This window comes from Empidonax traillii, unplaced genomic scaffold (assembly GCF_003031625.1).
Source record: "Empidonax traillii isolate 1590-97213 ecotype Southwest subspecies unplaced genomic scaffold, ASM303162v1 scaffold34:size3740991, whole genome shotgun sequence".
Lineage (NCBI taxonomy): Eukaryota > Metazoa > Chordata > Aves > Passeriformes > Tyrannidae > Empidonax > Empidonax traillii.
In genome coordinates, this window is record NW_020955227.1 from 807,347 (window position 1) to 835,174 (window position 27,828).

The 27,828-nt window shown below is 59.0% G+C and overlaps 3 protein-coding genes across 4 annotated transcripts in view; 2 read left to right on the plus strand and 1 right to left on the minus strand.

Annotated features, from left to right (window-relative positions):
* Nucleotides 1–737: 737 nt before the first annotated feature.
* Nucleotides 738–16,465, plus strand: FIBCD1 (fibrinogen C domain containing 1). The gene is made up of 7 exons (XM_027911663.1): nt 738–900; nt 5,783–6,259; nt 7,187–7,346; nt 8,071–8,207; nt 12,852–12,948; nt 13,303–13,482; nt 13,739–16,465. Exons 1-7 carry the CDS (start codon nt 829–831, stop codon nt 13,996–13,998), a joined length of 1,383 nt encoding a protein of 460 aa, XP_027767464.1. The 5' UTR covers nt 738–828; the 3' UTR covers nt 13,999–16,465.
* A 649-nt stretch (nt 16,466–17,114) lies between these two features.
* On the plus strand, nt 17,115–19,273 carry QRFP (pyroglutamylated RFamide peptide). The gene is made up of 2 exons (XM_027877871.1): nt 17,115–17,449; nt 18,030–19,273. Exon 2 carries the CDS (start codon nt 18,030–18,032, stop codon nt 18,414–18,416), a length of 387 nt encoding a protein of 128 aa, XP_027733672.1. The 5' UTR covers nt 17,115–17,449; the 3' UTR covers nt 18,417–19,273.
* Nucleotides 19,274–23,164: 3,891 nt separating this feature from the next.
* ABL1 (ABL proto-oncogene 1, non-receptor tyrosine kinase) overlaps nt 23,165–27,828 on the minus strand; it is a 78,699-nt gene continuing 74,035 nt past the window's right edge. For both annotated transcript variants that reach the window (XM_027911664.1, XM_027911665.1), the window contains exon 11: nt 23,165–26,860. In XM_027911664.1, coding sequence (XP_027767465.1) covers nt 25,161–26,860 — 1,700 coding nt within the window. In that variant the 3' untranslated portion in view covers nt 23,165–25,160. The remainder of the gene's footprint in view (nt 26,861–27,828) is intronic.

The window sequence follows — 27,828 nt, forward strand, 5'->3', positions numbered from 1 at the left end:
CAGCACCACTGCTTTGGGCTGACAGCGCTGGGGTTTGGCAAAGGATGCTCCAGTGGGCATCGGCGTGACCCCTTAGCAGGGGAAGCTGCTGCCTCCTCCCGTGCCAGCCCGCACCAGCTTCCCACTGTGCGCTGGGCTTTGCTCTGAGCCCCCCAGCACTTTGGCTACCCCTGGGAACAAAGGTTATGGGGGGGGTGGGGGCGTGCCAATGCACCCCCTCTCTCTGCCCAGCACCCTGCCCATTCCTGCCCACCGGCGGGACTGAGCCCCGTCAGCTTGGGGGTGAAGGGGCGTATCTTTGGAAAGGGGGTGAGCGGGTCCCCAGGGCATCCGCCTTCCCCTTTCGCCCCCCGGTCCCCTCCAGCACCCCGGCCCCTCTGGCACCAGCCCCCGCCTTACCTGCTGCCGCTCCTCCAGCTGTGCTGCCACATCTGGGCAGCTGCGGAGCCTGGGGCTGGAGGAGGGGGGATCGGGTCCCAGTCCGGAATGACTGGGCTGGCCGGGGGGCTGCGGGCTGTGCTGGGGGGGCCGGGGAGACCCCCCGGGGCATCGCCGGGCGGGGGGCCCGGAGCGGGGCCGGGAGAGCCCCGGGGGGGAGCGGGGCGGGCGGAGAGGGAAGATCCACCCCCGTGTCCGTGCCCGTGTCCTCCCTCCCTCCTCTTCCTCCCTCCCTCCTCCTCCTCCGCCGCCGCCGCTGCCGCCGCCGCCCGTCCTCCGCCGCGGCCAGCCGGGCAGCGCGGGCGGGCCGGGGGCTGCGCCGCTGGGGAGGAGGTTTGGGGGGGTCTGGGGGGGTCCAGGCACTTACTTGGGCTGGAAGTTGGCGGCGAGATGGGGAACGAGCGTTGGAAAACCGTGGGAGGAGCCTCGCAACTTGAGGATGGGCAGCAGGAGAAATCGCAGGTACGGGGCGGAGGGCGGAGGGGGGTGGTCAGCCATGCCGGGGGTCCCACTGAACCCCCACTTCCACCAGGGAGCTTTTCTCCGAGTGCAGCCCGGCGTGGTGAGCTGCCTCCCGGTCTTTCCCGTGCGGAGCCCCCCGGGTTGCACCCCCCCCAGCCCACCCCACCTCCGCCTCAAATTATTGTGTTTATTAACCCGCAGCCAGGGTCCCCCCCGCCAGCGCCGGGGCTGCCCCCGGCCGGGCAGCGGGCGATGCTCCTGGGCTGCCACACTCCTCTGCTGAACCGCTGCACGCTTTAAACTGCTTAAATAACCCTTTAAAAGGGATTTGGCATCTCAGCCCCCCGCGGCAGCCAGAGTCATCCCTCCCTGTCCGGGGGCTCCCGGCTGCCCGGCCCGCTCTTACCCTCCAGTAGTGCCCCTGTTTTTTTTTTTTGGGGGGGGGGGGGGGAAGGGCCGGCGTGGCGGCGGGGTGCGGGGGAGCGGCGGCAGAGCCTGCGGTGACACGCGGGGGATCTGGCACGTGCCGGAGCCTGTTTGCACATCCCGCTGCACGTGTGGCAGCTCCCCCATCCCCGGCGTGGCCCGGCCGCGGAGCACAGCGGAGCAGGCAGGGGATCTGAGAATCCCGCAACGGTTTGGGTTTGGAAGGGACCTCAGCGCTCATCTCGTTCCAACCCCCCTGCCGTGGGCAGGGACAGCTTCCACTGGAGCAGGTTGCTCAAATCCCCGTCCAGTCTGGCCTTGGGCACTTCCAGGGATAGGCACGGGCACGGCTGCACGGCCGGGCACGCTGGGCGCAGGCAGGGTGGGAAGAAGAGGTGCTGAGTATGGGCAAACGCGTCTAGGAAGAGCTGGAGGAGAGCGAGTCTCCGACTGTGAGTGGAGGGAAGGAGCCAAGAGCTGGCAGTGTTGCCCTTCCTCCGCACCCCGGCGCTGGGCGAGGGTGGGGGGAGCAGCCGTGAGACACGCTCGCCCCCAGGTCTGACACTTCCCTGTCCCCTGCCACCCGCGGTGAGGCAGGAGAGGGACTTTTGCCTGGCTTGGCCCTTCTGCACACCCCTTGCCTGCGCCCTCTTGTCCCCGGTCAGCCCTTTCACGGGAGCGGGGTTGTGCACCCCGGGAGACCCCTGACCCCCCAAGAGAGAAACCTCACTCTTCCTCTCCCCGGGAAAGCTGCCTTCCTGTGCCCAGCTCCTTCACGCAGGGATCCGAGCAGTGCCATCGGGCTGGAGCTGCCACCCCCCCGGTTTTGTGCCCCCACTGTGGCCCCGAGAGTGAGCTGGGCAGGATGGATGCAGCCCCACCTCCCGCAAGGCACTGGACGACCCGGCCCGGAGCTGACGGTTCACGGTGGGTTGCAAAGGATGCACAGAGTTTTCCGTGCAGCCGGTGGTGCTACCCCAGCTTCTGTAAGCTCCGGTGAAATCCCAGCCCAGCCCGCCTTCATGCTCACCCACAGAGCCGGCTCCGCTGTGCTCACCAGCCTCCTCGTCTCCTCTCCTCTTCCCGATCCGCAGAGCGTGGCGTGGGAGCGGTCCAGGCAGGCTCTGGGTGATGAAAAGAGCTGGGAACGCGAGCGGGATTCGGTTCATCCTCTCGGTGCCTGCGGGGAGCCAGAGGAGCGCGGCGTTGGGCTCTGGGAGGCGGCTGGGATACAGCCCCAGCGCCAGGCTGGGAACAGCAGGGCTGGACAGGCGGGGAGGGTGGAGAGGGACGGGGCAGTGGAGCAGAGTAGAGCAGCGGCTGGGATGCAAAATGAGCTGCTCGAGCAGCTTGGGGCAAGCAATGAGTTGGGGAGGGGGCCGGGGGCACAGGGGACTGACCCTTGCTGCCCTGGGGTGTCTGCAGCGCTGGGTGGGCTCCAGCAGGAAGGTGAGGGTACCTGGGCTAAAGTTTGCACCAGCAGCTGAGCCTGGGCAATGCAAACCAGCATCCCCCTGCCTGGGAAGCAGAACAGGGGTCCTGGTTCAGGGGGAGAGCACCCAGGCTGCTGGGTTTGCTGGGATTGCTGCCTGCCATCCCACAGCAGCACTTGGTGATGAGCCAGCAAGGAGCAGTGGCTTTGGCAGGAGCAAAGGGCACCTCCTCCTCAAAGAGCATCTCCCAGGGCAGAGCTCAGCCTCTCCTGCCACCACTGTGTCCATGCTCTGCAGGGACCAGCCACCTCCATCTGCTCTGGGGACAAGCCAGCTCGTGTCATTCCCTCTTTTCGGGCTGAGTGTCCTCCCCAGCACAGGCCCTGAGGGGATGTTTTAGGGGGCACGATGGGGTGCAGGGCAGCCTGCAGGTGGCTCATGCAGTGTGGCTGGGGCACCAGGGACACAGAGCCACTGCCTGAGCCAGTGCAGGGCATGAAGTGCCCGGGTCAGCTTCGCACTAGGGACAAAGCCATGCCTTGGTTTCTGCCTGGGGCCCTTTCCCAAGCTCCAGTCCCAGCTCCACAGCAGATTTGCAAGTAAAGCCCCACTCATCCTGAACGCCACCCACTCGGGAAGGAGTGATTTGGAGACCTTGGGACCTCCAGCCTGATAGATGTCTCCAGAGGGTTATCAAGAACCCGGGCAGGGGGATGTCCTGCAGCTGCATGAAAGTCTTGTCAAGAAGATCCAGGAGCCTGAGGACACGGAACAGACAGCAGGAACCCCTGGGGTCATGAGGGCCATGGCCATGGTGGTGTAGGAACATGTGTCAGAGGCATCCACAGGGTCCAGTGCTGGGAGCTGGCCATGCTGCTGTGCTGGGAGAGTTTGGGGGGACCCCCGTCCCTGTTTGGAGCGTTGCTGGTGCCACTGACTGAGTTTCCCTCCTCTCCCCACTGCAGGTTGCCAGGTAACACAACCTGCCAGCAAAATGCCGTGGGACTCGTGAAGCTGCTGCCACTCAGGATCTTGTGGTTCCAAGCAGAGGGGATAATTTTGGAAGGGGATTGGTCCCCTATTCCTGGTGCCGGTGGGAGGGCAGTGATTCTGTGTCTTAAAGGCTGGAAAGCAGCTGGATACAGCTCCCAGTGTGATGGTAGACCTGAGCAGAGCTGCAGGATTTTGGTGTGTTAAAGCCCGGTTGGGATTTGTGTGGCTGTGGGAAGTGAAGCATCAGCCGTGCACAGCTCTGCTCTGAAAATCTTTACTGCTCAGAGAGGTCCCTCGGCCCATCCCTGTGCCCCCTGAGCTGGGGACATCAGTGCAGTGGGAAGCAGCAGCAGCAGGATGGGAGGGCACAAAGTTGTGGAGCTGAAGGTGCTGTGATAGCCAGGACAGCCACAGGGGCATGGCCCCTGCTCACCCCGTGGATCCCAAACCACCCAGTGCTGGCTTTTGTTCAGCAGCCGTCCCTCCTGTCACTTCTGTGCCTTCAGGGTGCTGAGGGGCTGGGTTGAGCCCAGGTCCTGGGTATCCACGTAAGGATCTCGGCAATGGACATCTCCCACCTCCGTCTGCCACCATCCTGCTACTCCTGGGTGTCCCTTGTGCCCCCAAGCCAGGGCTCTGTGTCTACAAACACTGGGAAAACTCCTTGACCCTCTGCTTGCCAAAAGCTCCCCTTATTGCCTTTGACATCTCCTTTTATCCTGCGCTGAGGGGCTGAGCCTGGGGCTCTCTCCTTACAGAGCTCCCTGCGAGTGGCTTCCCCATTCAAGCCAGTGCTGTTTGCATCTCCAGCCTCCCTCCATGGGCTGGGGAAGGAACCTGGAACATCCCCCGGGGCTGGTGGCCGGCTGGCCCCTCCGCAGCTGGGGTCACCTTAATGCGAATGGTTGCGTGAGCGTGAATGAAATGAAGGGTGCTTGAAGGAAGGTGTCACTCCAGATAGATGTGCACAGGAGGGGACAGGGCCTGGGAAATCTTTGCAGATGCAGCAATTTTCCCCTCGTTTCAGGGGAAAGTAGTCTTTGTCTCTCTGAATCTGCAGTTTGCTGCCAGCCCTGCAATTCCTTGTGACAGCCATGGCCAGGGTCAGGGGAAAATCACAGCCTCTGTCCTGCAGGTGTAATGAGGAGGGGAGGTGGAGAGGGACTGGGAGCTGGCGGGATCGGGTGGCAGCTCGCTCCCTCTGCACTGACTGTGTTGGCATTTCATGCTCTGCAGGAAGAAAAGGCTCTTGGTGGGCAGTGGAGCAGCTCCCACAGGCTGAGCCAAGGGGTCTGTACAGCAGCAGAGCTGCTGGAGGGGCCTGGGGAGGGTCAGGGACCTTTCCCACAGCACCTTCCCCTCACCAGTAGGCTCTGGGACTGGTCTGAGGGCTTTGAGAGCAGCTCTGCTCCCCTTCAGCAGGCAGTGAGGGTGCAAGGAGGATGGGCACATGTGGCATGCCACAGCTGGGAGATGCCCCATGCAGAGCAGGTCCCCACGATGCTCAGGGCAACGTGTCCCCAGCAACAACCCACAGCCTCCCCTTCCTGCTGGGCACAGCCCTTGCTTCCCCTCCCTGCTTTCCCTACAGTCAGCCTCCAGGGGACACAGGGGGTGTTTTCCCTTTTTCTCCCCATATTTGTGCCCAGGGCAGCAGGGACCCCCACACGCTGCTCTCCCAGGGAGGCAGGGCCGCTCCAGCCGAGGATCACCACCGTAAATAAAACATGCCAGCGGGAGCTGGTGGCTGCCGTGCCTTCGCTCTCGTTATTATTTCATACCCTGCTCCCAGGCGGGTTTGGCTGCTTTGCTCACTGAGTGTTCACCCGTGGCCTCCACATCCCTGGCAGAGCCTCGGGGCTCCCTGGGGTCTCCCACCTCCCCTCCTCTGTCACCACCCCCATGGCCAACCTTGTTGCTGCCCACCCCCCACGAAAGCCCGTGAGGGTTTGAACCTACCTGTTGGAGGAAGGGGAGCGGGATGGGTCTGTCCCGACGGGTGCCGACGGTGTCTGTGTCTGTGCCGACAGAGGATGAGCTGCGGGTACATCCTGTGCACCGTCCTGCTGTCAGTGGCCGTCCTCCTGGCGGTGACAGTCACGGGGGCCATCCTCTTCATGAACCACTACCACACGCCCGTCACCGAGTCGCCCCCGGTCATCAGCACCAACCCCGAGGAGGCCAACGCGCTGGTCACCATCGAGAAAGCCGACAGCTCCCGCATCAACATCTTCATCGACCCCAACTGCCCCAGCGCCGCCGGCACCCTGGGCCGCATGGAGGGGATGCAGATCTCCCTGCTGCGCGCCGTCACCGACCACGACGCCGAGGCCAAGGCCACCAAGAGCCAGCAGAAGGCCCTGCTGGTCACGGTGGCGGACGAGGTGGCCAAGCTGCTGACGCACGCCGTGCAGCTGCGTGCCGACTGCGACGGCCTCAAGAAGGGGCACAGCGCCATGGGGCAGGAGCTCAGCGCCCTGCAGGGAGAGCAGGGCAGGCTCATCCAGGTGAGCCGGGGCTGTCACTGCCGTTCGGGGCTCCTCGGGGATAGAACACCCTGTCCCAATGTCCCTGAGGGCATTGCTGGTTGCAGCCCCTGCCCGTGGTGTCCGGGGGAGACCTCCAGCAGAAGGAGCTGAGGTTGAAGGTGGGTTCTTGGGAACTGCAAGTTGGGAAGTGTCTCTTTGCCAAACCACCCCAGTGCCAGTGAGCTGGGCATGCAGCCTCCCACGTTGTGGTTCTCCTGGCTCCGGGTCCAGTTTGGAGGCTCCAGTCAGAGCTGAGCACAGCACAGGACCTTCCCACGGGCAGTTCACGCAGCAGTCACCCTCCCCTTATTTACAGTCCCCCAAATTGCCAAGCTGATGAACTGTATTGCAGTGCTTACCTGAGTCTGCTGGGGGTCAGGTGTTGTAGCAAGGTCCAGGAGTACTCAGCTCCGTGCCTGACCCTCCTGGTGCTCAACTCCCTCCATCAGGAGCTGTTTGTTTCTCGCTGCTTCACTTCACTCCCCATCCTGCTGCTCTGCCACAGCCACCCCGTGTCACTCTCCCAGCCCGGGTCACCTCGGGGGACGATGCAGAGCTGGTGGCTGCCTCAGGACACGGCTATTCCTGCCGCCTCCGTGATCCTGTGCTTTGCCCAGAGATGCTCTTTATCCTGAGGGGTGGCAGCACTGACATACCCAGGTTCGGGGATTTCCCGACCCTGGTGGCAACAGGCACTATCTGGACCCTGACCCACAGCCAAAAAGAGATGCCGTGAGGGATCTGCTGTGGCTTTATGTCCCCACCACCCCATGCCCTGGCAGGGAGCACTGCTGAGCCATGGGAGCAGGCAGAGCATCCTCACAGTGTCAAGGGGCTGGGGCGTGGAAAGGGTTTAACCACATTTAACCACAATTCCGTCTCCCCTCGTGTGTCCCCCGCCCACAGCTGCTCTCGGAGAGCCAGACCAACATGGCCCGGCTGGTGAGCTCCGTCAGCGACGTCCTGGACACGCTGCAGAAGGAGCGGGGCGGTGCCCGGCCCCGCCTCAAGGCTGACCTGCAGCGAGCACCGGCCAGGGGGGCGCGGCCCCGGGGATGCTCCAACGGTGAGACTTCATCCCTGCCGGTCCCCGGGGAGAGGGATGCTCCCGGGGTTGCTCTCGGGAGGATGGGGAAAACCACCCAAGATGGGGCAAACCACCCTGGAGAGGGGATTTTAATACAGGGAGAGGGCTGGCAAGGAGGTAGAGGAGGCAGGAGATAGAGACGTATGTCCTGGAAGGGGGGGGTTTCTCACCATGTTTCTCACCAGTTGTCTATAGACCACTTCAAAAGCCCCTTCACGCCCCTGCAGACCCACCTGCTCCCCAGGCAGATGTATCTGGGGCAAAGGCAAAGCAAGGAGTGATCTTTTGCCTCCGTTTGGGTGCAGAGGGTGGCCCTGCACGGGCTGGAACACTCACATTTATCAGTGTTTGGTTGAGTTGCAGCTCAGACTGTCCTGGGGCCGTGAGGACATGCCCACACTCTGCCCACAGCCCTCTCTGGGCATTGGCTCCTCCATGCCCAGCTGGGTCCCAGCGTGCCCTTGCCATCACACAGGGGACATGGGGTCAGTCCTTACCAGCTGCTGGGGGCTCCCCAGCGTCCCCCTGGGCACCGTCCACCGTGGGCATTGGAGGAGAAAACAAGGAAAGAGCAAGGCAGCACCAAGCAGCCAACTAGAGCTGGAAGCAAGGTTGGGAGCCTGGAAGAAATGGCAAGACACTAAATTAGATCATTAATTAACCGGCTTTCCTCGTCCCACCCCATCCCAATGCCACGCTGCAGGCTCCCGGCCCCGAGACTGCTTTGACATCTATGTGAGTGGACAGCAAGAGGATGGGATTTACTCCATCTTCCCCACACACTATCCCTCCGGCTTCCAGGTCTACTGTGACATGACGACGGACGGGGGCGGCTGGACGGTGAGCGGCCACCAGGCTGGGGGACACCAGGGGATGTCACCGCTGGCCACGGGCTGGCCCTGAGCTGGGGTGCCGGGGGTGGGAGATGTCAGTTTTGACACTTGAATGTGTCATTGGGATCTGGGACAAATGCTGATGGCGTCTGCCTGTGCACAGGTGCCCAGTGAATGCCCACGCTGGCAGCACTGACTGAGCTTCCCAGTGGTGCCAGCCAGACCCCGGAGCTGGAGCCCAGCAGCCCTGCCCTGGGATGGGGAGTTTGGCTGGAGCCAGAGGGTGGTTTCAGGCAGAGAGTTGGATGCCAAGGCATCCAAGGAGTTTGTCCTTCTCAGTGGGACTGGGGCACAGCATGGCTGCAGTTGTGCCACGGGACATGTGTCTGTGCTTTGCTGGCCACAGTGAGCTGGTGTTGGGGCTCAGGACAGACCTCAAACCCAGCACTCTTGGCCTCATCTGAGGCCAGGGTGCCTGGGGCGCTTGGGATGCTGTGCTGATTCACTCTCTCCCTGCCTGCCCTGTCCGATTCGCTTTGCCACGGCTGCTGCGACGGCCCCGTAATCACAGTAATGGGGGCAGGGAGCAGGGGGAACGGGGGACACGCCACTGGCAGCCCCAAGCTTGGAGCCCCCCCATTGCCCCAGGGACCACTTGGGTGTGAGCAGCCTCCCCTACCCCGGAGGGCATCACTGGGGGTGCCACAGCAGGGCAGAGAGGGGGTCCCAGGGAGGTGGGGGGGGCTCACTGGGAGGGGTGGGCGGGCAGCCTCTGCCCTGGGGACACGCTGGGTGAGCCGAGCTAGCCAGCACCCCTCCAGCTGGGTGCTCTAGGAAACAAATCCCCACGATCTGATTCCCCTAAGCAGCTTTGAGCAGTGCCAGGAGGGAGCTTAGCCCCCCTGCGCCCAAGGACTGATGAGCCTTCGACCTCCCAGAGCCCACCCTGTGTGGGAGGAACCTGTGGTCTATGGGCTGGTGCCAGCAGCTCAGGTGGGGAAACCAAGGCACAGCGCAGCCCTGGAGAGCTCATCTCTTGGGGGCTCACACAGGGAAAAGGGGAGGACCTCTCTGGCTCCTCAGGGTGTGGAGGGTCCTTGCAAACCCCATACACAGTCTGCACAGCCTCCACCAACCCCAGCCATGCCTGAAGAGCAGCCCAAGGTGATTAGCGAGACACTCAGAGGCTTATTTAAAGCTGCTGCAGCCGGGAGGGCTCGGGCTGAGCTGGGGAGGGGGTGAAGTAAATGATTTTAAGCCCAGCAGCATCATGGGGGTCTGAGAATAGGGTAGCACCACAGCCTGGCAGCACCTCAGCTGTGCCCTGTCTCGATGGGATGAGGAGCCAAACCAGGGGCTGAATCCCAGTGTTCCAGATACATCCAGAGCAGGGTCAAGGGCACACAGCCCAGGCTCCTGTTTCTTGTGGCTGCTCTGCAGCAGTGGGTCCCAAACATACCTCCAGTCCATTGGGTACAGGGGTTGTGTCAGTCATGTCCCACAGGGCTGGGGACGAAGAGGGTCCATGTGCCACTGGCTTATCCAGGCTCCAGGTAAGCCATGGCACAGCAGGGTGTCGTGGTGCAGAGCCTGGGAAATTTCCCTCCCCTCCTCCTCCTCTCTGGAGCGATTACTCCTGACATTTGGGCTTATTTGCATGTGGGTGGGTGGGTGGAAGTGATGGCAGCAGCCGAATCAATTTTGACTCGGGAGCTTGGGAGCTGCTGAGCTAAGCTTTAGCCTGCACGGACAGCTTAGAGACCACAGAGCAGGGGGAAGAGCTCACCGGGTGCTGCTCAGCACCTCCCTGTCCCCCATCCCCTCCCTCGGGAAGGCTGAGCAAGGCACAGCTGTTTTACACCCCCTTGGTCCTTCCTGCTGGCAGTGGGGCCACATTTGCAGCCGGTGGGGATGTGGATCCAGGTCAGTGCCCTGTGCTGATGGGAACATCCACATCCTGCGCTCAGCACCGACTGTAATTGCAGTGGCTGCCCCGGGCTGACCCCTCCTCGTGGCAGCGCCGGGGTCCAGCTCTGTGATTGCCCAGCCTGACCCCGACTCCCTCCTTGACACTCACCTCCAGCACTTTATTAAAGTAATAACGGGATGACGGATGGCAGGGAAGGCTCAGAGTCTCAGGAGGCTTCAAAAAGTTGCCTTTTCACGTGCTGTTTGTCTTTGGAGTGTCTTTGCAAATGCCACGCACGCTCCTCACGGTGCCCCCGAGCCTCCATCCAGCACCTCGGCCCTGTAAGCGACGGTGCCACGATGGCTCTGTGTGCCTCAGCATCATTTCCCATGAACAGAGCCCATTGGGAAGCGGTGGTGAAGCTGAAGGATGAGGAAGAAAAGGCTGTGCCAGCAGGATTAGGGTAACGTTAAGTGACAGCTTCCAGCTCCGTGGGCACCTGCCGTGCCGGGCATGCCTTCACCAGCTCATCCTTCACCAGAGGGGTCCCAGGGCAGGCTGGGGGATGAGCAGACACTGATGCATTGACACATGGGCTGGGTAAGCCGAAGGCAGCGGGAGAGAGGAGCCTGGGGAAAAACCTGTTGTTTCCAGAAGATGTGATTTATGTGCCGCCACAAACAGGGACGAGACGTTCCCGGGATGGGCAGTGCTGCCGGCTGGGGTGATCAGCACTTCCAAGAGACTGGCCCTGCAATGCTCTGGGATTGCCTTGTCCGTGGCTGAGCCTGAAGATGGTCTCCCTGCTGTGACAGGGCTCAGAGGGATACTGTGGGGCCAGGGCTGTGGGGTCTGTGCCACGGCTGCCAAAAACCCGACCAGGAGCCCGAGCACTGCACAGGCAGAGAAGTGATGGCAGAGCCTGTCCCCATACTGGGGCTGTAGTGGGGTTTCAGGCACACCAGTGGGTTGGTGGAGCTGAGGGAGAGGGAGCAAAGCCCTTCCTCACAGCCAGTGCCACAGCAGGCACAGGCTGATGCTCCTGCTTTTCTCTGCTTTTAACCCATTTTTCTGGTTTGGTGCCTCTGCAGGAGCCTGTCCCTGTCCTGCAAGTGTGACTGGGGGAGGCAGAGAGCGAGGGAGATAAATATTTCAGCCTCGCCTTTAAAGGGAAGGAAATCCTTTTTGCTTAAGAGGGGGTCATGCATATTTGATGAGGAGGAAAAGAGCATCGAGGCAGGGCTTGGAGGACGAAGAGCCTGTGGGTCTCTGGTTCCCCCAGCATTCCGGTGCACCCAGTGTTCCAGTGCAGGCAGCATCCTGGTGTGGGAGGCAAGGAGGAGTACATGGTGGGTGCACAAATGAAGCACAAAAGGGACTGTGCATAAGAGATGATGAGGATGGAGCAGGAGACTTGGAAGGACACAGAACCTCGAGCACCCGCCAGCCCTTCCAACCGAGTTTCAATCCCCCTCGAGGCCGAGCCTCGTGGCAGTGGGGCACTGAGGACTCCTCTGGGGTGATTCCTGGTCTGTGCCAAGGCTCAGCCAATGGAGCCATGTCCCTCATGCTTCCCTGGGCACCACTCAGGCAATTGGCCTATTTAAAACCACGGGTCAAAGCCGATTAAGAGGGAGCATTGGTGCTGCATCCACTGCCTTCCCCACAACGGCAGCGCCGGAGCCGCCGCTGGCCGGGGAAAATCAGCTTCAGGCCCCCGTCCAGCCGTGCTGTCCCCCTTTCGCAGCAAGCCTGAAGAAAGCCCCTTTAAATGGGCTTAACCACAGCTTCTCAAGTGCTCAACGCAGGGATAAAAATTAAGGCTCTAATTCTAGAAGGTAAGTACAGCAGGATCAGAGCCGGGCCGTGCCGAGGAGCGTGTCGGAGCCTGCAGCCAGCAGGCGCGGCCCCAAAAACGCCCGTCTGGTGAAGGGCAAACCCGAGTGAAGCTCCTGAGGGATGAAACCCTGCGTGTGCAGGAGGGCAGGAGCAGCCCAGGGGAGCAAAAGCGTGGTGGCTTCCCAGCCTTCATCAGGGCTCATCAGTGTTCCTGGAATCGGGGTCCAGCTCCAAAGATGGGGTGCTCTGCCTGGCCAGGGCATGAGATGGCTTTTCCTGAACCACTGAGCGCTCCCTGCCACAGCCACAGCTCAGTGGGAGCGGGGCAGGCTGGCTCAGCCAACTTTAATGCAATTAATCCAGGACTGGAGGCTTAATTAAGTTCAAATGGTCAGATATGAAGCAGCATTTTCTGGATTGCTGTCAATAAATCAAACCCGAAACTGTGGATAAAAGGGGATGAAACACGCAGGGCACAACACGCCGATGAGCAGATGGGAGAGGAAAAGGGAAAGGCTCCGAGGAGAAAAGACCTGCTGAGCCCTGGGATCTGGAGGCTCTGCAGGGGTCGGGACGGTCAGTGCCCCATAGATAATTTCTCTGGGAGATAAAGTCTCTGGGAGACTAACGAGGCCATCACAGGGATGATGCCTTGGAATGGGATGGCTGCCCAGGAGAGCATGGAGATCCAGGAGGGGGAAATCAGCTGCTGGGCTTTACATTTCCCTTGGACCTCTCCCCAGCATCCCTGTATAGTGACTGAGCATCCCTGTGTAATGACCGAGCTGATGGGGTGCCTGTGTCTAATTAGGTAGAGGCAGGGAGTGGTGGGGAGCAGGGGGGCTGCCCGGGGTGCACAGGCTCGGAGCAGCCCCACAACTGATGCCCCTTGTTTCTCCCCAGGTGTTCCAGCGGCGGGAAGATGGCTCTGTGAACTTCTTCCGTGGCTGGGAAGCCTACCGGGATGGCTTTGGGAAGCTGACGGGAGAGCACTGGTTAGGTGTGTGGGGCTGGCACTGCTCACTCCTGGGTGGGCTGGCAAAGCCTGGGGTCTCCTGAAGGGGCCTAGGGTTTCCTTTGCAAGGGAGGGCACACCAAGACACCCTTGGCCAGCACCCATGTCCTGGGAGTGCTGGGCTGGGCAGGCACGGAGGGGGTCAGGTGGCTGCACAGGGCAGGGAGGCAATGGGGCTGTTTGCCCCCCAGCTGAGCATGTGCCCTCGGCCGTGCAGCCAGGAGAGAGGGATGGAGGGTGGGAACTGCTCCCTATCCCACCCTGGGGCCCCTCCCCAGGGACCAGAGGCCACCCCATCCCCAGCGGGGTCCCTGCACTCACCACCTCCCTCCGCTGCAGGGCTGAAGCGGATCCACATGCTGACAGTCCAGGGCAGCTACGAGCTCCGCATCGACCTGGAGGACTTTGACAACGGCACTGCCTTCGCCCACTACGGCAGCTTCGGGGTGGGGCTCTTCTCTGTGGACCCCGAGGAGGACGGGTACCCCATCACTGTCGCCGACTACTCGGGGACGGCAGGTAAGGCCGTGGCAGGGGGACACACATGGGCCCACGGGCAAGGAGAGCCCACAGCCACCAAACCCCCTCGCTGGAGTGTTCCAGTCCCCTCTGGCAGTGGCACCAGCTGTATCCCTGCGGCCGTGGGGAGCTGGAGGCAGCGAAGGGGCTTTTGCAGGAGGAGACCCATTGTAGGAATCCCACTGTGGTGCCCATGGGACAGGGAGCTGGCCCAAGGGCAGGAAGGGCTCACCACATCTCCTTTCCCCCGGGACAGGTGACTCCCTCCTGAAGCACAACGGGATGAAGTTCACCACCAAGGACCTGGACAACGACCACTCGGAGAACAACTGCGCAGCTTTCTACCACGGTGCCTGGTGGTACCGCAACTGCCACACCTCCAACCTCAACGGGCAGTACCTCAAGGGCCACCACAGCTCCTACGCCGACGGCATCGAGTGGTCCTCCTGGACCGGCTGGCAGTACTCCCTCAAATTCACCGAGATGAAGATCCGGCCCATCCGGGAAGAGAATTAGCTGGATGGCACGAGCCCCCCCGCACTGTGCCCAGCCCCCTGCCCTTCCCCACCACCCTCCAGCCCCGTCCCCCCCCAGATGCCATCCTCCCCATCCTCCCCAAGGGCTGGCCCATCTTTGAGGGGCCTCTGGGGAGCACCTGCCCCCAGTGAGGGTGACTTTATCTCCTGGGCATCCACGGACATTGCTGGACCTTTGCTTCCCATGGCCATGGCTCCGCTGCAGCCAGAATGGGTGTCCTGGCCAGAGCGTGACCCATGGCTGGTGCTCATGGATGTGGCAGAGAGGGCAGTGGGATGCAGGGATTTGGGGAGAGGTGCCCAGCGAGGTCCAGCAAGGAAGAGAAGGGGCTGCCTGGAGGTAGGGAGGGATGCAGTAGCCCAGGTAGGCTGAGCACCTCTCATCACCTCTGTTCCAGGCACAGGCTCCAGGCAGTGGCCTCACCAAGGTGGCAAGTGACTGGGGGCACTTGCCACGGGGAGCCCCAACACCCCAGAGCCCCCCAGACTGGTACAAGGCTGCTCCACAGTTCCAGCTCCCCCCATGGTGCTATTAGTGATGGGGAGGGCTCAGCTGGGTCAGCCTGACCGTGCCAGTGATTCTTTCTCTGGACTACAGAACATTTGCCTCTGTCCCTGGAAGAGCGACACAGCTGGGAAGGGACAATTACCAGCTCGTTAGTCCCTGTTGTTCCTGTCCTGCCTCCTGGAGCCTCCCCGTGGGTCAGGACACCCCAAAGCAAGATGGTGCAGTGCTACAAGGACACCCACCCAGAACTGAGCGTGGCATGGAGCTGTTTTGGCAGCGCTGGAGAAACTGGGAGCACAGCAAGCAGGAGGAGGAGGGGGCGAGGAAGGTTCACTTCCCAGCACGGCTCTGCCTGCGTTTCGCAGCTCCTCCCCCACAGCCAGAGTCACCCGGATTCACGTCGGCCATCCAGAAGCTGTGACCTTTCCCCCAGCCCTTGGCTTTGGGCAGCACAGACACATCCCCCCTGTGAGCTCCCTCCGCTCACTGCCGGCCTGGGGACCCGCACTCGTTTTCACCCCGGCTGAGCCGTGCGCTGGCTCGGCACCTGCAGATATCCAAAGCCTTTCATTTCCTCAAATCCCGTTAAGGTTTTGCAAAAAAAAAGAAGCCCCGAGTGGGGCTTAGCATCTGCAGGGCCCTGATAACTGGGCAGCAGCAGTGCCACGCACCAGCCAACCCAAGCAGGAGCTGCTATGGGGTGCGGGACTGATGTCTCCTGCTGGCTCCCTGGAAGGACTCAAATGGGAGATTTCATCCCAAAAAAACCCCTAGAACCAAATGTGAGAAGGCTCTGAAGCAGAGAGGGAAGGAGACAGCAGGGACCCTGTCACCCTGTCCATCATTTTCTGCCTGTGATACAGCAGTGATGGGGAGCAGAGCCCTGGCCCCCAGAAACACTGTTGGACAGATAGATGGACTGAGGAGGGGAGAAAAACTCCCACCGTCCCCATTTCCAGGGGGGCTTAAGGCATGGGGGGATCAAAGGCTCACCTTCTCAGCTGTGCCAGGTTTGTACTGCCCTCCGTGATTCTTCTTTTTTTAAGCCTTCCCACCTCGGATCCTGTGCTGGACAAGCCCATTCACTTGCTGGGTGAGTCCCTGTGTGTCTGTTTTGCCAGGAAAACAAGGACAAACAATGTATTGGGATCACTTTTCCCTGCTCTAGAGACATTTCCTCAGAGCCCTCAGGTGAGGATGAGCTCTGAGTGCAGGCACCAGCTCTGCCTACTCCAACCCTGCCCAGAGCAGCTGCTCAGGCTTTTTGGAAGGATGGAATTCGGGGAGCTCAGCAGTGGCGCTCCCCAGCTCAAGAGCAGGAGCCCCTGACAGCTTCCCAGGGGCTTCCTGTGCCCCACCGGACCTCTCCAGAGAGGGTCCCGCCTGCACCCATCTTTACTTTTCGTTCATTTATTTTGTGGAGTAGCTGTAGCTGTGTTTTCTAGCACTTGCCTTTGGGCCAGGAAGGCGTTTGGAGCCATGTGCCAGGTGGGAAGGCTCTCCCCTCCCCAGACCCCTCCACTGGCGTTTTGCCACGCCGGGGAGGGGACGCTGTACATCAGTTTGTCGGTAGCACATCCTTGTGTAACTGCCTGTGTCATCCGGGACCCCCCGCCCCAGTGACTTTGTTTTGACTTGCACGAGAGGTATTTAATCCATGCCAAGACGCAGGATTTCCCAGGATTATTCCCAAGAGCGCACACATTGCTCCATGGCCCTGGATTAGGTTAAACCCGTCCGTGGTGACACCTCCCCGGAGAGGGGAGGGCAGAGGCAACTGGGGGGTCCGGGATGTGGCCACGTACCTTCCCGGCGCAGCCCTGAGCCAGGTCGTGGTGTGTAGCAGTGCCGTGAAGTCTCTCTCTAGGTCGTGTGTGAGTGTGTCCAACGCTGTACATGTGGACTTTCTAAACTCCTTAATAAAAGGATCTCATCGTTAGCCAAGCGTCTCGGCGGCCGTGCCCGCGGCGCAGTGTGGGGTCATCGCCGGAGGGACCTGCCGTGGTGATGGCAAAGGGAGCAGCCCCTGCTGTGCTGTGGGGACAGCTCCTTCCCTGTGCCAGGCTCCCGGCGTGGAATCCCCAGGAACTCGATCACTGAGGCAGAACCGTTCTGTAAAACAAGAGATGGGGAGAACTGGGGGGCAGTTGAGTCTTCTCAGAGTTCCAGCCCAAACTGAGGCACCGTGGGACCTCAGGGTGGCCCTGGGGCTGGGACTGGGAGGGTGGCAGAGCCAAGGGAACCCTCTCCCTGCTCTGACAGGCAGAGCACCAAGCATTGCCCTCAGCCCCTTCCCTCTGAGCTGCTCACCCCAAATCCCATTCTGTCACAGGCCAGGCCACAGACCCGGAGGGGACAGCAGGGTCCCAGGCACTGGGGGCCATGTTTCAGCACTGGTGGCTGCATTCATTGACCAGGGAGGGGACCAGCACTTGGTCTTGTCCATGTGGGGCCAGTCCCTGGGGGAATTTGGGGCAGCAAGAGTCTTGATGCCTGTGTACCCACCACACTGGGACCCCCAAGAGCTGCACATAAGGACACACCAGCCGAACGGGGGGGACACACTCCTGCACCCAGACAAGACTCTTTCCTCCAGCAGCACACCCAGCTGCCAGGGACTCAAGGCCAGCTCCCAACCACCCCTCCAAACGAGGCAGCAAATGAAGGCGGCGCGTTAATGAGCGGTGTTGCCATACTCACATTGTGGCAGCTCCACCAACCCCTGTCCCCCCCATCCTCCTCTCCAGCCCCATCCCCGAGAATCCCACCCTCTGCTCTCTTTGGCCACACGTTCAAGAGGTGACACAGCAATTGGACCAGGCGGGTATTTAATGGCCCAGGGCGGGCTGGCTGCTCATCTGGGCACGGGGCAGCACGGAGCAGGGCCAGGGCCGGCAGCGCTGGGCAGCGCCAGGGCGGAGAGGTGAGTGGCTCCCTTCTGTTTGTTTCTGTGTCTGTCTGTCTGCCCCCACATACCTGCTTCACACCTGCAGCCAGTGAGGAGGCAAAGGCTCCTTGCAGGCAGGACTTACTCGTGGGGACAATCAGGAGGATGCACAGAGTCCTCCCGAGGTGCCTCCAAGAGGAGCGAGCGAGCAGCTCTGGAGCCCATCGCCCTGCCCGGCTCTCAGCCCCCCACCCCGGCAGAGCCCGCCTGGCTCCCGGCCGCGAACCAGGGCAGTCGCTGCAAGGCTGGGGTTCGCGAGCGCGGAGCTGCTGCTGCTGAAGGGCAGCAGGTCTGAAGGAGGCACGGGGGGAGCTCAGACTCCCCCAGCACCCGCAATGGGGCTGGGTGCTGGTGTGGAGGCTGCAGAAGGAGCAGTGGGTGATTGTTGTGGGGTGGAGCTCTGGCAGGGCCAGCAGGGCTGGTTTTGGGGGTGCTGTAGCAGCAGGGGGCGAGGAACACGTGGCGGCCGAGGGCATCCCGTGCTGCTGCTTCCGCTGCCGCCCGAGGATGCTCGGCGGTTTACTGACCTGCCTTTCCCTCCCTGTGCTTCCCCTAGATGAGAGCACCCTACTCGCTGTCCTGCCTCTTCCTCCTGAGCCTGGGGGCCTGCTTCCCTCCCGGCGAGCGGCGGGAGCCAGGACGCCCTGGGGAGGGGACCCTGCTCGGTCCCAGGTGGCAACCAGCGGCGGAGGACCCGGGCGCCGGCTGGAGGGCAGGGGCGAAGCGGAGGCGAAGCGAGGAGCTGGACGCGCTGCTGGGCATCGCCCGGGAGCTGCGGGGCTACGGCTCGGCCGGGGCCGGGCAGCGGCCGGGCAGGAGGGGGAGCTCCGAGGTGCTGCCCGCCGCTGGGGAGAAGCGCAGCGGCACCCTGGGCAACCTGGCCGAGGAGCTGAACGGCTACAACAGGAAAAAAGGGGGCTTCACCTTCCGCTTCGGGAGATGAGGGCTTGGACTTGATCCCCCTCCAACCCCACCCTCCAGCGGGTCACCCCGTCCTGTCCTTCCCTTCCACCTCGCCTGGGTTTGCTCGGACAAAAGGGTATTGGGGGGTGGGTTTGCTGCTGGGATTGCCTTGGGGATGAGGGACACGGCGTTTGCTCCGCTCACAGCCCTGCTCTAGGTCTCACGTCCCTGTTCCCAACCGGTGCAACAAAAGAAGAGGAGGTGCCTTAAAAAGAAGCCACCGCATCCCTTTCCTGGTCACAGACAGATTTTGCAGGGGCACAGGGAAAGGGCCCAGCACTGGGTCTCCAGTGCTGCAGTGCTGGCAGAGAGCAGGGATGGCACAACGGGACAGGCAGTGCCAGTAGGGCCAGGCAGAGAGGCTGGAGGGTTACAATGGGATAGTCCTGGTGGTGACAGTCCCCAGGGACTGCCTGCACCTGCTCTCCAGGGCTGGCTGTTAGGGAGGAGAGGGTCCTTCAGAGCTCTCTGCCGAGTTGCTGCTCTCCTGCCTATTAAGGAAAAGTCCCTCCGGCAGCAAATTCTGCTTAGTGCCAGGATGCCACTGACACGAGGCAGCTCCTGCGCGCAAAAACCAGGACAGAGCAGCGGGGTTGGAGAAAATCTTGTCCTTAGCAATCCCTGGCATGAGCACAGAAACCTGCCCTGGCATCACCAGTCCTGCCACAGCCCCAACACCCCTGTCACTCCCTGGCCCCCAGAGCCAGTCCTCACCAGGATGAGGTGGTGTTAATCGACCTTTCGTGTCCTTGCCACACCACCCCAGCACCTGCCTGGAAGCCTGGCCCTTCCCAATTCCTTCCCCGCCTCATCCCTACCTATTCCCAGCTGTAGAATTTGGGTCACACCCGGGGCCATTGAGGACTTCTCAGCGTCTCCCTGCTCTCCAGCCCTCAGTGGTGAAGCTTTGGGAATCACTGGCCCCAAAAACCAGCACAGCCACAGCGGTGCAAGACAAACCCCACTGCCCAGACACTGCCTTCCCCTCCTTTGGGCAGACTGAGCTCTGCCAACGTCGGCATTTGCTCTGTGCCTGCCAGAGGTACCAGCAATCAGAGCTCTAACTACCTGCTGCAGGCACTAACAGCAACTTACACACTGAGCGACTGCTGATATTTCATTGCAGGCACAAAAATGAGCCGGGAGATGATTTGCAAGCGCTAAATTGCACCCTCAAAAATCAGAGACCGTGGCAGGACTTGGTTGGGGGAGTAAAAAGATTAAAAAAAAAACCCCTAAATCAGGCTGCAAGAGGTGCATTGTAATATCCATCAAGCAGACAGACCACTTAATGCAGTGCTGCGTGAGTTGTTCTGGCAGCGGGAGCAGTAACTAAAGGCTGGATGGAGGAGCTGGAACCCCCAGGAAAACATCAGCCATGGGGTTCAAGGAGAAGTGATGGAAACACTGGACCAGGCTCATCCAGGGAGGGTGCAGAACGGGAGGGACTCCAGGTTTTCAGGGATACGGACGATGCCAGGGCTTGGCCCTCACACGGGGACACCACCAGCTGCGAAGGCGAGGAAGGGCATTTCCTTCCCCTGCATCCCTGCTGCCAGGACCATCTCACACTGTGGGGACCACGGCAGAGACCAACAGCACTCAGGACGGCTGAGCCCACACAGCCAGGCACCCCAGGCACCCCCAAACCCGCCCCCACCCCTCTGGATTCTGCCCCACCACGGGCCCTGGTTTGGATCGGGACGCAGGCGCCGCGCTCGCATCCCTCAGTGGAGACGGGAGCTTTATCGATGTTTCTATGGCAACTACTCCTTTTCTCCCCCCCCCCCCCCCCCTTTCTTTTGAGTGTTCAAACCATCAATAAAAACGCACTGATCAATTTTACCCTGCACTGGAGTCGGGGGAGGGATGGGGAGGGAGGAAGGGGAAAGAGTTTTGGAGGAACTCTGGGTTAGTGAGGGCCGGTAAATCCTTGGCTTTGCTGTGATGGATCATTGCAGGGAAAAGTGGCACTGGCTGCTGCGGGAAGGGAAAGGAAAGGAAAACTGCTGGGCAATGCTGTGGCTCTGGGGATGCCTGAGCTGCTGCTCTCAAGTGCAGGATAGGAACAGGCTCAGAGCAGCACGATAAAAGCACACATATAACGAGGCTGATTGATGTGCAATAACCTCTGTAGAACTCACTGAAAAGTGAAGCACTTACCTGGCAGGTGGGACAGAGCTGGGCTCAGCCCCTGCACTCCAGGGCTCCTTGATGGGCAGCTTGGTGCCACAGGGGCGATGTCATGCCCCTCCTCACCCTCTGGCAGAAAAGGGGCTCCCTCCAGGCTGCGATGTGGGGCAGCCCTGGAGCTCACCTTGGCACACACCTTAGGGTGCCTGGTGTGCTCGGGAAGAGGCAGCATTCCAGGCTCTTCATTATTGCTCCTTGGTGATTAACGCTGCAGGGAGAGGGGAGGTAAAATTAAATGGAAAATAACTGCCTGGAGTCTGGGGGTGTGTCTGGGAGGAAGGAGGGGGGAACATGCAAAGAACGATCCACAGGAGGCTGGAGAGCCTGTCCCTGCACACTGGACGTGGTGTCTCCCATCCAGCTCTTCCCAAATCCTCCCCTCCCTGGTCCCTTTGTGGAGCAACTCCTGAGGGGACACCCAGAACCCCAACACCTTTGTGGACCCACCTGCACACCAAACTGGATTCACTGTGGAACAGCCACGCAGGGTGGCAGAGAGGAGTGTGGACAAGACGGGACATTCCTGGAGCTCTGGCACCATTGTCTGCTGTGCCAGCCAACCCACACAGGGATGGCACCAAATTGGCACTGGATTCTTCTGCACATGGCCAGTGGACCCAGGCAGCAAGGGTCGATGCAGACTCTTGCTGCCAACATCACCGCTGCTGGGACTCCCTATAAAACACCCCGTTATCCTCCCCTGCCCAGGCACAACCCCTGTCCCTGCCCCATCTCCGCCCATCCACTCCATTCCCACAGGCTGCTCATCACCTTTCCCCCACCCCGAGCAGACTACAGACAAAAAAAGTGCAGCACCACAAACACACACCACGGGAACAGCGAATTTCAGAAGCCCAGGGGATCCTCTGCAGAGAAAGAGCCCGATTTAATCATATCCAAGGGACTCAGGAAGAGGCTCGTGCATCATAACTGGGTCATGCAGTGCTGCGGCTTCGGGAGCACAGGTGGGACCTTTATCAGCAGAATGGATGGCAGGACAAACACAGAACCCCCGACAGGGGGGAGATTGCTGGAAAAATGTTCAGCGTGGACTGACTTGCAGGTTAACTTTCTGCTGAGCTGGAGCTACCAGCCAACACCCACCGGGCAGCACTGCCAGGGAGGACAGCTCTGAGCCCAGCCTCTGCACGGGAATGACTCGCAGGGCTGTCCCTCATCCACAGCTTTAGGGGCACCAGCACTGCCCAGGCATCAGGACTGACCACAGATTGATGCAGGAGCATCTTTTCCAGCAGCTCACCCAGGCCAGGACTCAGCCCTGGACCAGAAGTGTGTCCTGCTCTGCTGCCAGCCTGCTTTTAGATGTACAGGTGATGTAAGAAACCCTCTCCTCAGAGCTGACACCGTGCTTAGGTGTGTTTTCCTCTCTTTTCAGTTGTGGAAGGATGAATGTCAAGCAAGGGAGAGGCTGTGGGTTGTCCCTGACCATCCCAGGGGACAGGCAGCACTCCCACACACCTGAAAGCACTGCTGGCCCAGCAGCACCTCCACAAGCCAGGCTGCCACACCAGCCTGCCTGTATTAACACGGGATTTTTAAGGAAAAAGAGCCTAAAACACTGACCACATTTTACATCTCATGACAAGCAACTTCTCAACAAAAGGCAAGATGACAAGTTTTCCTTTAAAACTTAAAAGAGCGTACATTGTAATTTCAAAGACACGAAAACCAAAACAAAACCACAAACACAGCTATTTTTCCCTCAGAGCACTCTCACTTTCAAGCTCAATAGCCTTGAAAATTGGAGCAATCAAACTGCTAAATGCATCGATCTGTTAAATCAACTCCTACTGTACTCAGCTAAATTTAGCCTTTAATCCCCTCTCTCTCACTCCCAACACCACAGATCCTGGGGCTTTCCCCAGCCGGGTCAACTGGCCTCTGCCTTCCCACGACACCATGGACTGGTCCCTAAGCCAGTGGAGATGGAGATCACCAGGTGTGGTGGTATTTAGGGGCAGGTTAAGCCTCTTCATCTTCCCTCAGCCCACAGCCATTCACCATATGCAAGACTTGGAAGAGCAGCCTGGACATTGACCTTGGCAGGATCTTGGTCACACTCCCACCTGGAACCCCCCAGATTCGCTGGAAAGGCTGAAGATAAAAATGGGCAATCAGAAATGAAGGAGGGAACAGTAAGAGGAGAGAAACTCATGGGTCATGTCACAGCAGAGGAGGAGGAAACCACAAGAGCAGCTGAATTACAGATTACAAACCACTAACAGGAAGAAAAGTTTAGTCAAATCTCTGATTTAAATCTTTGAAGACAACAGTGAAGTCTTTGATTCAAAAGAGGTGATGACACAGTCTTTATTCTGTGCATCTCTTTTCTCTCCTGACTTCCCAGAGCCAGATCAAAAGAACATGGAAAGGGGCTGCTGGCCTGGCTCCACAAATCCCTCTGTGCCCAAGGGCCACGGTGAACCCCCCAAACAGGGAACCCCTGTTTTCAGATGCTGAATCTAAGGGGAGGTAACTGGGGTTGGAAAAGCTTTGCTAACAGACAAACACAGGTTTTCTTCAACATTGATTTATTTTTAAATACACTACACAAGAGAGACTGGAATAAAAAATAAATCAAAAAAAAAAAAAAAAGGAAAATAGAGAGAGAGAAGAGGAAGAATTGAAAGTCATGTACAGAAACAATCTGTACTGGACTAAATTAAAGGGGAAACGACCCCCTTAAGTATCACAGAGATGAAGGACAGAGCTATTTACACACTGTAAAAAAGACAAGTCTACAAAAGTGTGTAATAACAAGATACAAATGTATAATATAGTGGCACAATATGTTATCAAAGTAAAAACAGTACCTCCAGGAAAGAGACAGTCCAAGGGTTGTTTTTTTTTTTCTCTTTTCTTACATTTTTAAAGGCAGCCTGTGGCAGAAGTGTGTATTTTCTTTTGAACATTTGTCACGTGTTAAGTCATGGCTGTTTGTGAGGGCGAGAAGTGGTGTGAACACACACGAGTGAAGTACTAGAAATCATATACAAAACAAACAGTTCCAAAGAGAACAGCATAAAATACAATTGAAGGCAATTAGTGTTTAAGATACACAAGAGGGGTCACGAGAGTTACAGGGGAACAGGACATGAAAAATGTGTTTTTCTCATGTTTGGAACTGTTAAGAGGAGTTAAATTGCACTGTTAATAGCCCTAAACCTTGTTCTTTCACTATTGTCACAAGTCACAGTTAGTTCCCAGCCGTGCTGCATTAGTTGGGAAGGTCACAGGGCCTTGGAAAGGAAGGCCAGGAGTCCTGCTGTCAGCATTTTGTGGCGGTTTCCTTGGGAGATGCACCCAAGGGAAGCGTCTGCAGTCTTCACAGATCCTTGTTTGATGCTGGATGGAATCACACCACCATGAAGGTACTAATGGTTTAACCCCAGAGTACTGGCATTGGAGCTCTTCCCGGGGAGCTCCACTGGCACGGAAAGGCAGGCACCACAGCCCCTCAAAGCACAGGAGGGCAGAGGCCAGGCCCCTTCTCTACTCACAGAACAAAATTCAACTGGAGGCACAGCAGTTCCCATCCACTGCAACGTGCAGGCTCAGCCGAGACAGCTGCTGGAGGCACAGTGGTGTTTCAGAGCTCATCCCAAGCCATCCCCCCTCACTGCCCCTCTCCGGCTTTCAGGGAGCAATGCCTTGCTCAGCACCAGCTCCCTGGGCTCTGCAACCCCCCACGCCAAACACCAGCCCAAATAATGTCAGATATCACGAGACTGATAGCACAACCTCCTCCAGACCTTCCCCAGTCCTGTTTTGCTACCGAGGGAGATCCGCAGGTGCTGCCTCCAACATTGTGAACCCAACAGCTCATCTGAGCTCAACAACACTGAGAATCTACTGAAAACACAGAAACAAAGGGCAGCTGGTGGAATCACAGCAAGAATATGGGCAATCATCATTTGTAGCATTCTGTCATTCATAAAAACCTTACATTAATTATTTTTCCCCCCTCCCCTCCCAAGCGCCAAATGTTTCATTAATGTCAGGAAAACGTCAGACTTGGGCCAGGGCCACGTGCTGCAGCTCTCCCAAGAAACACAGTGGGTATATTGCTATCCAAACACGCATCATCGTGTACAGGGGGGCAGAGAGAGGGGATGAAAATGCAGTACAAAGTCCTCCTGAGGAGGATGGTATCTCAGTGTCCATCAGCCTGGCTTCAGTCTTAACGGTCTGTCCAGAACAATAAAATATTAATAAAAAGGCATGGCGTGACATCAGCATTTAGACTTGTAGTCCACAAGGCAAGAACTCCACAGATAAGACGATTACAAGTATATGAAACACAGGGAATCTGAGTTCAGAGGGTGGAAAGTGCCTCCTGAACACAGCCCTGCCCTTTGGAGCTGGGGCGCCCATTCACAGTCTGCGTCCTTTGCACAGCCCCAACCTGAACGTCCCGGTCCTTTTGTCAGTCCACACATTACTCTCTCCACAGCTGGCTTTGGCCCATTGTGATTGATTTGATTTGTTTGTTTCTAACCTGTTTTTTCTGCTACCTCTGAACAATGTCGCTGATTTCTTTCACTGAACTGAGAAGTTTGCTGAAGTCCTGGGTGGCCGCGGCGCCGCTGCCGGCCGTGGCCGGGCAGATCTGAAGCTCCCGCAGGTTGTTCTCCAGCTTATTGATGGCCTCCCTAAAGGCAAATTTGTTCCTCATCTGCTGAATGGAGTCCACGTAGCTCACGCAGAAGGTGTAGAGGTTCTTGCCAGCCTCCAGGACGGCGCTGTGGCTTGCCATTTGCTCAGAGTTCTTGCTGATGGCGACCCGCAGAGCCTCGGTGCTTTCCAGCACCACCCCTTTGGTGATGGTGCCGCTGGCAATCCTCTCCGGGGGCTGCCGGGTCTTCCGCAGCGAGACCCTGGTGGATATGAGAGGGATGAAGGCTGTGGATGACGCCTGGTCCCCGCCTGGGGCAGAGGGTATGGATGAGGAAGAGGCAGCTGGGGTTGCTGTGCTCAGCAGCAGCTTTGTAGAGGACTGTGGCTTTGGTACAGAGGGGATCCCCAGCTTTTTCACACCTTCCCCTGACTGGTTTGGCTTGACAGCATCACTGCCTGCAGCCTCTCCAACCTGAGTCAACTGTTTGGATTTCGGCCCAGACACCACATCTGCTGCTGCTTCATGGCTGGGACTGTGAGAAACCTTCCCGGGCTTGGCGATGGAGGATGAAGCGAGCGGGAGCGGAGGGGCCGGTTTCAGCTTTGATAACTTCCCTTTGTCCTTCCCTGCCGACTCCGAGGTCTGCTTGAGCCTCCTCAGTCGTGGCTCCTCAGAGGAAACCTTGCTGGCCCCCACGAACCCAGCGGGGTTGGGTTTGGCAGCAGAACCTTGGTCCATGGTCACAGTGGTACCTAAGGCACTGGATTTGACCCCATCCTCCTTGTGGAGCCCGCCGGAGGAAGGAGGGGCAGCAGGTTGCCTACGGCCAAGTTTTGGTGTCAGGGTGGGAGGGCTGGAGCCAGGGCTCGACTCTGCATCTTTGAACACATCATCAGTGGTCTCTTCGTTTTTCTTAAGCAGCCGTGGAGGAGGGGTCACTGTCCCCCTGACAGCAACGTCAGTCTTGGCCTCGTTTGCCCGTTTCCGAGGCAGTGCTGGCTTTTCACTTCTGTGCCCCCCAAACGTGGAGGAATCAAACTGGCGACCCGTGGACTGCAAATCCCGAGGCAGAGTCACGGATTTCCACTCCGTGTCCTTCGCTCCGTGGGGCACACAGGAGGCTGAGCAGGACCTCAGGAAACGTTTGCCCGAGTTGGAACTGCTCTCCTCCTCCCCAGCCACCCCTCGGCCGCTGCTCATCGTGCTGGACTTCTTCCGTAAATGGGGGGACAGGAACCCAGAGTTCCCAGCGACAACCCCGTTGGTGACACCAGCCCCATTGCTTGGGTTCTGAAACTTGGAGGGGTCAGCTGTGTCTGCGGGGGGTGCAACGAAAGCCCCGTTGCCAGCATCCCTGCACTCCTCCTCGCCGCCCGCCCGGCGGTCCGAGTGCCCGTCCATCTCTCTGAAGGAACTGCTCCGTTTCGGAGGTGTAGGAGCTGTCTTCTTCTTCTTCTTGATCAGGGCGCTGAAGAGGTTGTGCTTTTTGTCCTTCGGAAGCAGCCGCTCATCTTCATTCAAACTGCTCTCCAGGGCCACCCTCTCCTTCCGTGGGAGCAAGGGAGAAATAGCAGGTTCGTGGTCCAGAGGGTCTGCAAGGGAAATGAAAAGAGTTTTCTGAGTGTTGCTCCGAGAGCCAGAATAATCTGTTTTCTTACAAGAGCAAACCACTTCAGCACCTCCAGAAGGTGCAGGTGCTCTAAAGAGACACAACTTCAGAGCAGAGCTAAAGCAAGTGCAGCCACACTCAAGCCTGGACTGAATGTGGTCCCTGATCCTGCATCCATTCATTCCTGAGGTGGCTGCCAAACTACTTTCCCTGTAGGCTTCCGACTGAAAGAACATCACACAAACATCACATATTTGTGTTCAGATTCCCATCCTCACATCTGGAGACTTGTCTAAACTTCACACTGTGAAGAAGATAAATACAAAGAGGCCTTTGCTTTAGTCCCTGTGCTATTGCTGTCTTTTGAATCGCTGACCCTCTGAATTAATAAGGCACCTCTGTAACCCACCTCCATCCCCGGGCTCCTCGTTCATTTTCCTGATGTCACTCTTTGTGGGGAATGGAAATAACTGTTTCATGAGCAGAAACCACGGTGAAGATGCTCAGCTTTGTACAGTAACAGAGCAAAGGGGCAGCACCAGCCTCTTTCAGCAGCACCGCTGTGGAAGGAAGTGATGGGGTGACCCTCTCTCCACTTACAAGAGGTATTTAAAAATGAATAATGGTTTATAATAAATTCATACAGAGTCCTGAAGGTCTCTGTGTTTGACTGACAGAGGGGCTCATTTCCAGGCCGGGCACTGTGATGGCATTCTGATCCAGAGGAGGAATGCCTGCAGGGCAGCAGATACATTTACGGCTTGACTAGGCAGTAAGAGGGGAGGTGAAGCAGAGTCATAGGGGAAAGGAGGATGCTTCTCAGTCACATGATGGTCATCATCACACTCTGGGTAGGATTTTGGTTGAGGAGTGGATTTTTGGTTGAGGGGAGAGAATTTGAAATAAAATAGTTGTGGACTTTGAGAAGACAGCACACTTTTACAGGAACAC

What these genes read in the sequence shown, in the direction of transcription:
- FIBCD1 (XM_027911663.1), top strand. Translation starts at nt 829, where the DNA reads ATGGGGAACGAGCGTTGGAAAACCGTGGGAGGAGCCTCGCAACTTGAG. An exon ending in GACGGGAGAGCACTGGTTAG is followed by an intron (nt 12,949 to 13,302) that starts GTGTGTGGGGCT and finishes CCTCCGCTGCAG; the next exon opens with GGCTGAAGCGGATCCACATG. An exon ending in CGACTACTCGGGGACGGCAG is followed by an intron (nt 13,483 to 13,738) that starts GTAAGGCCGTGG and finishes CCCCCGGGACAG; the next exon opens with GTGACTCCCTCCTGAAGCAC.
- QRFP (XM_027877871.1), top strand. Translation starts at nt 18,030, where the DNA reads ATGAGAGCACCCTACTCGCTGTCCTGCCTCTTCCTCCTGAGCCTGGGG.